We start from the raw sequence: 13,804 nt of genomic DNA, 5'->3' as shown, positions 1-13,804 counted from the left end.
TGAAGCTCATCAAGAGAATGCCAAGAGTGTGCAAAGCAGTAATCAAAGCAAAAGGTGGCTACTTTGAAGAACCTAGAATATGACATATTTTCAGTTGTTTCACACTTTTTTGTTATGTATATAATTCCACATGTGTTAATTCATAGTTTTGATGCCTTCAGTGTCAATCTACAATTTTCATAGTCATGAAAATAAAGAAAACTCTTTGAATGAGAAGGTGTGTCCAAACTTTTGGTCTGTACTGTGTATATATATATATATATATATATATATATAGACATTGGGGGCACTAAGGCGAGTAAATTATATATGCTGGGTGGGGGCAAGGGGGGTATAATTTATACTGGGGTTATTATGGGGGCATTATTTATACTGGGGGCACTATGAAAGCCATTTAATGTCCAGAGGGCACTGCAGAGGTTGGGATGTAAAAAAAAACGCCAATGAAATGTATCCGTTTTTAATGGCCGTTAGAAAGTGATGCAAAACTGTCATTAAAAATGCATAGACTGGCAGAAAATGGATATACTCACTAATGCAAAATGGCCGTAAAAACTTTACAGTGTATCCATTTTTAACTGACATATTTTTCCCTGTCGTGTGAATATACCCTAATTAATTTTCTATTATAATTTTTTTTTTTTGTGGCTGATGCATCCATTGGCAAATTCAGTTGCAACACAAGCATGTGTAATGAGCACTGAATCTCTTTTTGTATGTTTTGTCTTATATGATTGTTTCTCATCTATGTATAGAGAGACCATCTCAAAATTGCGCAGCAGTTCTTCCAGCTTGTTGGTGGATCAGCCAGTGAATGTGGTAAGTCTTGTGCATTATAACTTTTACACAATATCAGAAAAATAGAACTGTAAAACACCAACATAACCCAGATCCCATAACAGATACTTGGATCTGTAGATAATAGTGTCTACAATACCTTAACCACCTAACAGTTCTGCCCGACCATAGCTTGGGCCGGAGGGGGGGGGTCTGTTTTAGCTGCTCATATCTCAGGATTGTTGGCAGTCCAAGCTTTCATACAAGACCAGGATCACAGTATTAGCACTACATAGTTAGAAATAGAGTCGATAATAAATAAGGGAAAATCTGCATTTTCTTTCACTTTCAGCTGCATACACTGCCATCCCAATTTTTAACAATGATATCTTCCAATGTAGTGAGGATAATGCTGTGATAATGCCAGCTTTCAAGCCAGACAAAGTGAATATCTCGATCTGCTACCAATCCAGATATATGAGCAGCTAAAGCACCCCTCCCCCTGCTGCTGGAGCACTCTAGCAGAACAGGAGGTTAAAGAGGTTTTCACAGTTTTTAATTCCGATAGGTCATCAGTATCCGATAGGTGGGGGTCCAACACCCGGGACCTCTGTCGATCAGCTGTTTGAGAAGGCAGCAGCACTCAGAGTAGCACAGTGTCTTCTCAAACGGCTGATCGTGGGGGTCCAGAGGATAGGTCATCAGTATTAAAATCTTGGAAAACCCTTTTAATGCCACCATAAAAATGCAAAATGATATGGCCTCAGAAGTGATTGACTAATACTGTCACCAAATAATGATTGAGTAATACCACTGTATGTGACTAAAAAATATTGCCATACACTTACTCTATAACGCTGTCATACAGTATCTAAATAAAACATATAACATTGGTATCGATGGCCATATATTGCCCTAGGCTCTACAAATAGCATCTTCTAGAAAGTGCTGTAGAATGTTATAGTGGCAGAAGTTCCCAGAGATCAGTGCCGATCACAGAGGAGGGGCCCCCTTTGTCAGTTCAGATCCGACATCCTGTGTTAATCCACTCCACCTGCCCCCTCTTCTCGCCTCCTTAAAGACCATCTCTAAAGAAGCTACAGTATAGAAAAAAAAGTTGCATCCCAAATAATATTTTCAATCAAGACTATTTGCAAAGCTGATTCCTATTTTTTTGTTTGGGTGCTTTGGAACAATAAAAATGATAGTCCTAGCCGCAAACAAAAATATTTTATGACAATTTTCAATTAAAATACACTTGTGGAATAATGTTGTACAGAACACCTAGCTTTGAAATATCTCATTATTACAATATCATTATTTCATACATAGATACGATACCCGGGAGACAGTGTATGGCGTCTTGCTTTTTTCTACTCCGTCAGTTTGATGATGTCCTGATTTACCTTAACTCCATCAAGGTCAGTTCAGTTATGGTTCCCTAGCAAACATCATTGATGAGCATTTTTAATGAAATGCAAGCACATTGAATACATGTTTGGAGAACCCCTTGCTTGGTCAGTTGTTACCGGTAAATGTTTCTTTCCCCAGATGACAATGCAGATTCTTGTTTAATGGAATTATACTGTACACACAAAGTATATGTTTATATGAATTGTTTTCCAAATGTATTTGTAGAAGTCATTAATCAGGACCCTGCCATGTTTCACTTTAAGGACCAGGCCATTTTTTGCAAATCTGACATGTGTCACTTTATGTGGTGATAACTTTAAAACGCTTTTACTTATCCAAGCCATTTTAAGATTGTTTTCTTGTCACATATTGTACTTCATGACAGTTGTAAATTTGAGTCAAAATATTTCATTTTTATTTATAAAAAATACCAAATTTACCAAGAATTTAGAAAAATTCAGAATTTTCTACATTTCACTTTCTCTGCTTTTAATACAGATAGCGATATCTCCTAAAATAGTTCTTACTTTACATTTCCCATATGTCTACTTCATCTTTGGATCATTTTGTAAATTACATTTTTCTTTTTTTGAAACATTAGAAGGCTTAGAAGTTTAGAAGCAAATCTTTTTTTAAGAAAATTTCCAAAACCCAATCTTTAAGGACCAGTTCACGTCTGAAGTCACCTTGTGGGGCTTACATAATAGAAACCACCCATAAATGGCCCCGTTTTAGAAACTACAGCCAAACAAAACTCAATATTTATTACCCTGATTCTGTAGTTTACAGAAACACCCCATTTGTGATTGTAAACTGCTGTACAGGCACACGGCAGGGCGCAGAAGGAAAGGAGCGCCAGGTGGTTTTTGGAGGGCAGATTTCACTGGGATAATTTTAAGTTGCCTTGTCACATTTGAAGACCCCCTGATGCACCCCTAGAGTAGAAACTCTGGGATAAGGTAGCAGTTTTTTGGGTACTATTTTAGGGTACATATTATTTTTGGTTGCTCTATATTACACTTTTTGTGAGGTAAGGTAATAAACAATAACGCACCATTTTCATTTATTGTTTTTTACAGTGTTCATCTGACAGGTTAGATCATGTGCTATTTTTATAGAGCAGGTTGTTACGGATGCGACAATACCTAATATGTATACTTTTTTAACATTTATTTAAGCTTTACACAAGAAAAGCATTTTTGAAACAAAAAAAATCATGTTTCAGTTTCTCCATATATTCAGAGAGACATAGTTTTTGGGTGATTGTCTTAAGTCTCATTTTTTGCGGGATGAGATGACGGTCTACTGGGTACTATTTTAGGGTGCGTATGACTTTTTGATCGCTTGGTATTACACTTTTTGTGATGTAAGGTGACAAAAAAAATAGTTTTAGCACAGTTTTTTTTTTTTATTCTACGGCGTTCAGGTGAGGGGGCGGATCATGTGATAATTTTTTATAGAGCCGGTCGTTATGGACGTGGCAATACCGAATATGTCTAGTTTTAATTTTTTTTGTTCTATTTTCTTTTACAATTTTATGTGTTTTTTTAATTGAAACTTAATTTTTTTATTTATTATAAAAAACACTTTTTTTTTGTCCCACTATGGGACTTCAACTTCTGGGGTCTGATCCCCTCTGCAATGCATTACAATACAACCTGTATTGTAATGCATTGGCTGTCAGCTTTTATGCTGACAGCCTGACTGTGAGACCCAGCCTAAGGGCTGGATCTCACAGGCTTCCATAGAAGGCAAGCTCCGATGCCTATGGAAGGCATTGGGCTTGCCTTCTCTGCCATCTGGTCCCTGCCACTGCAGCGTGGGGACCCGATGGAGATGCCGAGGTAAGCTTTGACCGCACCATACAAGGGCTTAATATACCGGCATCAGTGTTTTCACTGATGCCGACGTATGCAGCAGGGGCCTGGCTGTCAGTGACTGCCGGCTCCGTGCCACTGATCGGGCGGGCGCAGCTCCTGCACCCGCCCGTTCCACCCGCCGTACAGGTGCGGTGCTGGTCCTTAAGTGACGTCCAACAGTGCCGTACATGTACAGTGGGGGTCCTTAAGGGGTTAAAATTCCCAGATAGTAACAAAAATTGTATTTTTATTTTTTATCTTTAATTCAGAGTTACTTCTACAATGATGATACCTTTAATTTTAACTACGCTCAAGCCAAGGCTGCAGCTGGAAATTACAAGGAGGCTGAGGAGGTGAGTTCATAAGGAATCCTGTTACATTTTCATACAGTATGATGTGAAAAAACTTGTATGACCTGCAGGCCATTTTGTGACTCTTTAGAATATTGCAGCATCTTCTGACTCTAGGATGCACCCAGGTTTGTACAACATAAAACAGAGAAAAAATATTACGGTACATACTTATTAAACTGCTGCAAATGACTTCTGACCAAACACGTGAGCATAGGGTTAATTATACCCAAAAATGAACCTGCACATAGTCAAACAAAACCCCCCAAATATTTATCATCTTTATTAGACTGCATATGAACCTCTTTACACACCTGGGTGTAACTGTATGGCCGAGGTGGACAGAGATTGTGTTTAGCAGATTCTTGGGCTGTGCCTTCTCCATACACGGTGGGTGTAGGCTGCATTACACAGATGACACTGTCCACATTGGCCGGCAACAACAGTTCCGGATGTTTAACCCTTTAGATGCAACTGTAAATAGCAACTACAGCATCTGAGAGGTTAGACAGAGGGAATGGGTTCCCTCTGTCCACCAACTGGCACCTTGCACAATGTAATTGTTCAGGGCCAATAACTTGCATTAGCAGTCGGGGCATTTTTTTTAAATCCTATAAAACCTACTACACACAATTTGTAACCTTTGCTTTTTAAATCATTGCATTTTACTCATTTCAGATGTAAAATGATGCAGATCTGTTCTACAGCCTTCACTTTCAGTGTATCTGCAGCCTGTCTGTCAGGCACTTGCTCTTAGCGCTCCATGTATAGCCCTTATCTCTGAACTTTTGACAGAACATAAACACTGATTATTGCTAAATGTATATTAAACTGATAGGAATATGGTTTAAAGAGGACCTGTCACCGCTCCTGACATGCCTGTTTTAATAGCTTCATGCATTCCCCATGTAATAACAATTCTGGAGCAACTATTTTTATGGCTCTATGTTGTGCAATTCATGTATTATTTTACCTAACAGAAGTTATGAATGAATTGCTATCAGCCTTCAGTAAAGGTACAGAGGGGAGGTAACCAGTTGGGGGGGGGGGGTGTACCTGCACAGTCTGACAATAGCAGCACTGATTGGATAGAGTGAGACTGAGTAAGTACACCCCCCAATTGTGTTATCTCCCCTCTGTACCCTTACTGCAGACTGCTAGCAATTCATTCATAACTCCTAGTAGAAATAATAAAGGATTGGCACAACATAGAGCCATAAGAATAGATGTTCCAGAATTGCTATTACATGGGGAATTAAAACGGGCATGTCAGGAGCGGTGACAGGCCTTCTTTAAGTAAATGTTCGTGAGTTGTCAGGAGTTCAGAAATAAGGGCTACACATGGAGCTGTCAGGACAGCTGACTGACAGATTCTCTGTGAAACAAAAAAAAGAGAGTCTGCAAATACACTAAACGTGAAGGCTATAGAACAAAAACTGTTCACATTTTTAATAAAGACTAACTGAAAGCATGATTTTTATCCCAAAATGAGTAAAATTCAATGATAAAAAATGCCCTCACATTGTTCATAACCTTTAATCCCAAGTGGTTTACAAAGATAAATTTATAAGAATAAAACACGGAGAAAGGATAAATTAAACATAGAACGTTACATATTACTCTATGGCTAACTATAGGAAAAAATGTTTTATTTGCATGTTATTTGCATGACATTTTTATATTATTAGATTAGATTTTTAAATGGTAATGTCAGGGGAAATTTAAAAAAAAGCCAAATAAGTATCTGCATCTCAGATTTTTACTAATAGTGCAAAGTGCCACTAAAATACATGTTTAATTTGTGACCCCCTTTCCATTCATTCACAGTTTTGGGTTGTGCAGGCCAGGGCTATAGCCGTGTGGTAGTTTATGCTAGTGGTGATGTTCTTTGCTTTTTGCTAATTTCCCTTGTAACTTGGGCTATCATGTTAGCCCCAGTTACAGGGGTCATCCAGCCTAATGACTGCTGAGAACCTCATGTAGCTTCCCGGTACCCGGTCATCATGTAACTGCAGCAGTAAACCATATTGCTGCTTTGTGGACTGTGCCATGTATAAAGTCAGCTACCCAGTTCCTGCAGACTCTGCAGAGACATTTAGAAATATGTCTGCAGTTACAGTATACGTCATTTTCTTCAATATCTAAAAATTGTCAGTTTGTTTTCAGGAAAGGCTGAGCATACATTAACACTAACAATTTTATGCCCAATTTTCTAAAAAATCTATTAAATAAAATGCATACTTACCGTAAATACAAAAGCTCTAAGTATTGTCCATTTTACTTTTGATCATTTCTATTTTAGGTATTCTTATTAATTCAGAGTGAGAAGATTAAAAATGATTATGTTTACCTGAGCTGGCTTGCACGATGTTGTAAGTACCTGAAACTCCATTCTACATTTAGCCCCTTCCCTCCGAATGTGTCTCCTTTTTTTCCCTCCTGGCCTTTCAAAACTTTTTACTTTTAATGTACTGAAAAATGAGAAAAAATCCTATGTGTAAACAAATTCCAATAATTCTATCATTGTTTTAAGACTATATTCTACAAAAGTGGCGTATTAAAGTTGCAGATTTTGTGGGAAAAGTCAGTGACTTTTTTTCCCCCGCTCATGCAACCTTTCCGAAGTGGCAAGAAAAGGGGGCATGGTGTAGTCAGGGAAAAGGACAGGCCAGTAGGCCTGGCTCATTTGCCATGGCTTAAAGGGATTTTGCCAGTTCAGCAAATAGCATTTATTATGCAAGGACAGTTTCCATGGTTACGACCACCCTGTAGTCCAACAGCATGGCTGTGCTTGTACACTATAGAAAAAAGCACCGGCATATGCGAGCTGCCACGGTCCCGGCCACCAGAGAGGCTGGCGTTTTTTCCTATAGTGTGCAAGCACTACCACCACTGCTTGCACAATATTATGGACCTGACTGTATGTAGATAGCTCTCAGTCACTGGTAGTTGACCGGGGCAGTCTTAATGGGCTGTCTCACTTCAGCAAGTGGCATTTATCATGTAGAAAAAGTTAAACGACCACCCTGCAGTCCAGCAGCGTAGCTGTGCTTGTACACTATAGAAAAAAGCACCGGCATATGTGAGCTGCCACAGTCCTGGCCACCAGAGAGGCTGGCGTTTTTTCTTATAGTGTGCAAGCACGGCCACCGCTGCTGGGTGGTTGTAACCATGGAAACGAGCAGTGTACAATATGATAGAAAAATGAACCAAGCTGGCAAAGGAGGCAATGTGGAAAATAACAATACATTAATAAGTGCCTTGTATTAACTTTTTCTACATGATAAAGGCCACTTGCTGAAGTGAGACAACCCCTTTATGACTGCTATGTACATATGTATCCACACTTAGGCCTCATGCAGATGGTAGAATCATTTCTATGGGGCCGCAAAAAAATGTGGAAAGCACACGGATGTCATATGTGTGCTGTCCGCATCCATTTATCATGTAGAGGAAGTTCATACAAGGCACTTACTAATGTACTGTGATTGTCCATATTGCTTGGTTAATTTTTCCCTCACATTATACACTGCTCGTTTCCATGGTTACGACGGCCCTATAATCTAGCAGTGGTGGTAGTGCTTGCACACTATAGGAAAAAACGCCAGCCTCTCTGGTGGCCGGGACCGTGGCAGCTCGCATATGCCGGTGCTTTTTTCTATAGTGTACAAGCACAGCCATGCTGTTGGACTGCAGGGTGGTCGTAACCATGGAAACTGTCTCTGCATAATAAATGCTATTTGCTGAACTGGCAAAATCCCTTTAAATCTACTTCTGCAAGAGAGCTGTATATCGCATATCAGCCCCATTCACTTCAATGGGGCTGCGCCTGGGCTATGTGACCGATGAATGTGATGTCACTTGGTCTAGTGAAAGCTGCGAGAAGTCCTCAGCGCTACTGCAAGCGCCAGTGCCTTCTCAAACAGACCCCATTTAGCAGATACTGATGACCTATAGGATAGGTCATCACTTAAAAAAATCTCAGAAAACCCCTTTAATAATGCAATTTCAAGTCCAACTGAAACAGCCATATTAGTTAATAAGAGTTATGGAAATAGCGCAGCACAACAGACTACACTGTTTCCGCATCTCACAAGTTATGGAAACAGCTTTAACTTGTATGTAAGTTACAGAAAAAGCGTTTCTGCAGTCCCAACACCTCTGGTTACAGCAGCAGGGTGGAAGTGATTGAGGGGCAGCCTAGAGATCGGCGCAGGTCGCAGAATTGGGACCCACCTTTGTGAGACAATTCGGATATCTTTTAGGACTTGGAGAAATGTATGGCTATATACCGCTACATGATGAGATGGAAGGTGAATAATATTCTTAGTACATTTTTGTCTTTTTATTTTTTAGATATCATGAACAAGAAACCAAGATTGGCATGGGAATTATATTTAAAAATGGAAACATCTGGTGAATCATTTAGCCTACTGCAACTTATTGCCAATGACTGTTACAAAGTAAGAACTTTCTCTTTTACCCGTAGTATTTTTGCTTAAAGGGAAATTGTCATCATGAAAATGCAGTGAAAAGTAATAGAGCAGGAGCTGAGCAGATTGGGGGAAAAGATTCAGTAAAACTTGTACTATAATAAAACCTCTGCGCATTCTAATCTAAGGAGTTATGTTGGCATTCTATCAGTCATTGACAGTCTTCCCTGGTGAGTGTGCATATAGAAAGCTGACAACCCACGTGACCCCTCAACTCCAAAGCAGCAGAGATTGTATTGCATCTCTGCCCACAAAATTATATCTCAATCCGCTCAGTTCCTTCTGCACTATAACAGGTTCCCTTTAAGAAGATCATAACAAAGGGATGGCAAGCAGTACGCCTCTTGTCAAGTTTAGGTGAGCTAGCCGTATGGCCAACTGACTTGCAATAGTTAAAAAAAAGAAAGTTCTATTTTGTGGTTGCCTTGTGTATCCATTGACAGACATACACCATTGTCATAATGTTTGTAAAGGAAGCAATTAGGTTGTCCAAACTGTTTCCTCCGCTGTAAGTTTTCAGTACACTCAATCTTGTTTTTCTATAGATGGGTCAATTCTACTATGCCGCCAAGGCATTTGATGTATTGGAAAGACTTGATCCAAGTCCTGAATATTGGGAAGGAAAGCGTGGAGCGTGTGTTGGTATTTTTCAGATGATTTTGGCAGGACGAGAACCCAAGTAAGTGTCTCATGATGTGAACTTAAAATGTGGAATACTGGCGTTTCTAGCTATAAGTAAATGATGTTAGAATTTAGTGGCTCTTATATGCACCTTAAAAGTGCCTAAAATATGCAGTTCATTTAAGAAAAGAGTATTCCAGTTCATTCCAATCACTACATTCTGCGTTTAGGTCACAGACCTTACCATGACTATGTCAGATGATTTAGAACTGGGTTCACCACAATAGTACAGCATTTACAGCAGCAGCTTTTTTGTTTGTAACTCTCAGCTAGGGAAAATGTACCATGTAAGTAAGCTTATTGACTAGAAGGCTTCCAGGGCACCGATTTGGAGCACAACGTTGATGCTGGAAAAAGTTTATTAGGAAATCTTGAAGGGGTTATCCCATGATTAATGAAAAAATCTGACATCATATAGGACATGACAATTTCTTTCTAACAAAGCTAGAACCATCCCTGTATCACACACAGACCCCGAGATCTCCCATTTGTTGCTCTAATTACTCCGCTAGATTTAGCTCATTATGCGTGTCCTTTTTCAGGGGGCTTGTCCTCTCTGGGGTTGTCTTACTTCAGCAAGTAGCATATATTATGTAGAGAAAGTTAATACAAGCAATTTACTCATGTATTGTGATTGTCCATATTGCCGCCTTTGTTGGCTGGATTCATTTTTCATCATATTATATCATATTATGCAATCCAACAGTGGTGGTGGAGCTTGTACACAATAGGAAAAAGCAGTGGCCTACGCACACTCCCACGGTCTCAGCGACCAGAGAGGCTGGCATTTTTTCCTATAGTGTGCAAGCACGACCACCGCTGATGGATTGCAGGGTGGTCGTAACCATGGAAAGGAGCAGTGTATAATGAGATGGAAAAATAAATCCAGCCAGCAAAGGAAGCAATACGGACAATCACAATAGTAATTGTCTTGTATTAACTTTCTCTACTTGATAAATGCCACTTGCTGAAGTGATAAAACCCCTTTAACCATTTCAGGATCAGGGCACATGTAGCTTCAACAGCCATAACCTTTTTTTATTGCGCTATAAATAATTTAGCACTTTATTTTGATGCAGTTTGTGTTCTAGTTTTTTTATATACAAGGTAAGTGGTTAAAAAAAGAGCCCTTTAAAATGTTTACATTTTTCCTTTTTTTTTTTAAATAGCACAAAGTGCAAATAAAATACTTTTTTAATTGTCTCCTTCCCATTAAGCGTGATATATATATATATATATATATATATATATTATTATTATTATTTTTTTTTTTTTTCTGTTGTCTTTATTTATGTAATTATTTATTTTATTTTACAGTTTGTGCCCCCTTCTCCGGGGGAACAATCTAGCCCAGGGATCAGCAGCCTTCGGCACTCCAGTTGCTGTGAAACCTGGATCCAACCATTCCTTTATTTTTAATGCTGATTTCTCCTTTAACTGGGTTATTAACTCCAGTGACAGGGCATGCACCCCTTCAGAGCCGATCTGTGTCTGCAGCTCCTGCAGTTAGCCAAGTGATTGCTGGGACAGGAGAAAGAAGCATCATGGCTGCTTCCAGATTTGTATACAGAGCACATATAGAGTGCTGTGTATACAGCAGTGGGGAAGGCAGGGACAATAATAAACTCTGCGAGGGGCCCAGCTGACACTGACAACCACATCCCTGCTCCAGCAGCGGTACAATGTCTATGCGGCCACAGACTCTACAAGTCTTCAAACAATGTCTGGTAAAAGTACACAGAAAGTGCACATAGAGCAATATGTTTTAGTGCATTGGAAGAGGGGTATGAGTAAGTACTGCTCACCAACCCAAAGCTCCAGAGACATAGATAGTGGGAAGCTACTGCATGGTTATCCAGCTGGAAAAGAGAGACGGAACTGAAAATAGTCAGAGGCCAAAAATTGACTCGCACAAGCAATGAAATCCCAGTAGGAGTTCAAAGGCACTGATGTCGAGTTCAGTCCATTTATTAAATGTGTAAAGGACAACACGTTTCAGGACTGGACTAGTCCCTTCATCAGACAATACACACTAAAGCTGTTTATAGTCTGAGCGGTCCGGAAGCAGTTAAAGAGGCATTATCATGGGGAGATCAATATGTTTTTCTTTAAAAAATTGTTAGTCCTCAAAAAAACTTATGTTTTTTTCTTAATACAGAGAGACTCTGAGAGAAGTTCTTCATTTGCTGAGAAGTACTGGCAGTACACAAGTTGAATACATCATCCGGATTATGAAAAAATGGGGCAAGGACAATCGTGTACCAGTCTGAGCATTCTGGCCGAACACCATTTGAATTTACCAAAATCTCACATTTAGTAAAATGTTTTCTCAGGTTAAGAACTAAAGACACCATTTCTCTTATGCAACCCACAAACTGAAGAATGAAAAATTTCACAGGTTTACTTAATTGAAACATATATATTCACCTCATAGCAGCGCTATTATATATTAAAGGGGTTGTTCAGTATACAGTATAAAAAATGAAAGCTTTAAACACAACCAATACTTACCTGTTACCGCTGTCATTTCAACATCACTAGCACTCTGGTCACCACTATTCTCCGAATACCACCGGACAGCTAATTACTGCTGTCACAAGGGGCACATCACCACTGAAGCCAGTCATTGGATGCAGTGGAACATGTGACCTTGCCCATGATGCGCCAGATGTATAACATGGTAACATACAAAGTTTACAAGGCTGTATACACTGCGGGAACTGGAAAATGGACACAGCTTAGGCACCGCTGAGGACAGGAGCAGCTGGGGAACAGGTAAGTATGAATTTTTAGCTTAGGGAGGAAGGCTACAGCACTTGCTAAAATGTTCTTATTCCCTGAGAACCCCTTTAAGCCCTCAGATGTAGCAGTCAGTAGCTGCGGAAGGGAGCTTCCTCTTTCCTCCAGTCGGCACCCTGCAAATGCAATCATGGGGTGCTAAGTCTGCCCTGTTACAGCACCTATTGCACCTTGCTTATGGTAGCTTGTAGTAGGTTGCTTAGAAGAATCCCTATACACTGTAATGCAGAAGTATTACAGGGTATAGTATAAGCTATCGAAGGTTGAAGTCCCCTAAGTATACAATTTTTTATTTTATTTTTAAAAGAAGCACTCTCTGACTGGTTATAAAGGTATGTGATATAAACTGTACAAAGGTAAACACTGATCTCCAACTGACACAGTATGGGAAGTCAGTTACTTCTGTATTCATTTCTTTAAGGGTCCATTCACACGTCCTGTTTTTTTTCATCCTGAAAAACGGTCCGTTTTTTGCGGATCCGTTGTTCCTGAAAATGTTTCCGTATGTATACATTTCAATAATCAAATAGTTGTTTGGATTTCTTTGAAAAAAAATTGAAGAAAGAAAAAAAAAAATAAAAAAAATGTATGTGTTTCCAGGAACGGAATCCGCAAAAAACGGATGACATACGGAATGACATCCGAATGTCATCCGTTTTTTGCGGATCCATTGACTTTGTATTGTACCAGGATCCGATTTTTCAGGACAAGAATAGGACATGTTTTATATTTAAACGGACATGCGGAACGGAACAACGGAAACGGACAGCACACATTGTGCTGTCCGATTTTTTCCAGGACCCATTGAAAATGAATGGGTCCAGATCTGGTCCTGATCTGTTCCTGAAAAAACGGAACAGATCAGGAAAGAAAAAACGGACGTGTGAATGGACCCTTAGACCGACATTGAGGCTCCCGTAGGAATACATAGAAATACTGGCTTCCTTTCCGCCCCCTGCAAGATGCCATGTTATTTGGAGATCAGAGTGTCACATGACAGAGCTGAGGATTAGAAGGGAGGTTATAACTCATAAATACAGACAATAGCAAGAAGATTACCTTCAGTTTACATAATTTACCTTTCTAACCATTCAGAGAATAAAAAAATAGCTTCTTTGAAAATAGTTGAATAACATTTTTAAACATATAAAAAAAATCCTTTTTCTCTCTCACTCTCACTCACTCTCTCTCTCTCTACATATATATATATATATATATATATATATATATATAAAGAAAAAAAGTCCAGCGGGAGCACCAGCCTGAAGAGTGGGTGCAAAATCCAAGGGGGATAACGGCAATCCCCAATAATATAATCGAAGAAACAGGACTGCACTCCAGATTGTGATGAAAAAATCAAAGTGGTTTTATTCACCCATATGAAGCAAGATATGCCTAATATGGGTGAATAAAACCACTTTGATTTTTTCAT

At 39.3% G+C, this 13,804-nt stretch overlaps 1 protein-coding gene across 2 annotated transcripts in view; it reads left to right on the top strand.

Annotated features, from left to right (window-relative positions):
* TTC26 (tetratricopeptide repeat domain 26) overlaps window positions 1-12,848 on the top strand; it is a 95,687-nt gene extending 82,839 nt beyond the window's left edge. For both annotated transcript variants that reach the window (XM_044301857.1, XM_044301858.1), the window contains 7 exons: window positions 756-819; window positions 2,110-2,198; window positions 4,319-4,402; window positions 6,702-6,771; window positions 8,756-8,862; window positions 9,438-9,571; window positions 11,732-12,848. In XM_044301857.1, the coding sequence (XP_044157792.1) occupies window positions 756-819; window positions 2,110-2,198; window positions 4,319-4,402; window positions 6,702-6,771; window positions 8,756-8,862; window positions 9,438-9,571; window positions 11,732-11,843 (660 nt within the window). In that variant the 3' untranslated portion in view covers window positions 11,844-12,848. The remainder of the gene's footprint in view (window positions 1-755; window positions 820-2,109; window positions 2,199-4,318; window positions 4,403-6,701; window positions 6,772-8,755; window positions 8,863-9,437; window positions 9,572-11,731) is intronic.
* The last annotated feature ends 956 nt before the right edge of the window (window positions 12,849-13,804 follow it).

This window comes from Bufo gargarizans, chromosome 7, assembly GCF_014858855.1.
Source record: "Bufo gargarizans isolate SCDJY-AF-19 chromosome 7, ASM1485885v1, whole genome shotgun sequence".
NCBI classification, from domain to species: domain Eukaryota; kingdom Metazoa; phylum Chordata; class Amphibia; order Anura; family Bufonidae; genus Bufo; species Bufo gargarizans.
The sequence above is the reverse complement of the archived record's forward strand: the minus strand, read 5'-3'. Positions and strand labels throughout refer to the sequence as shown.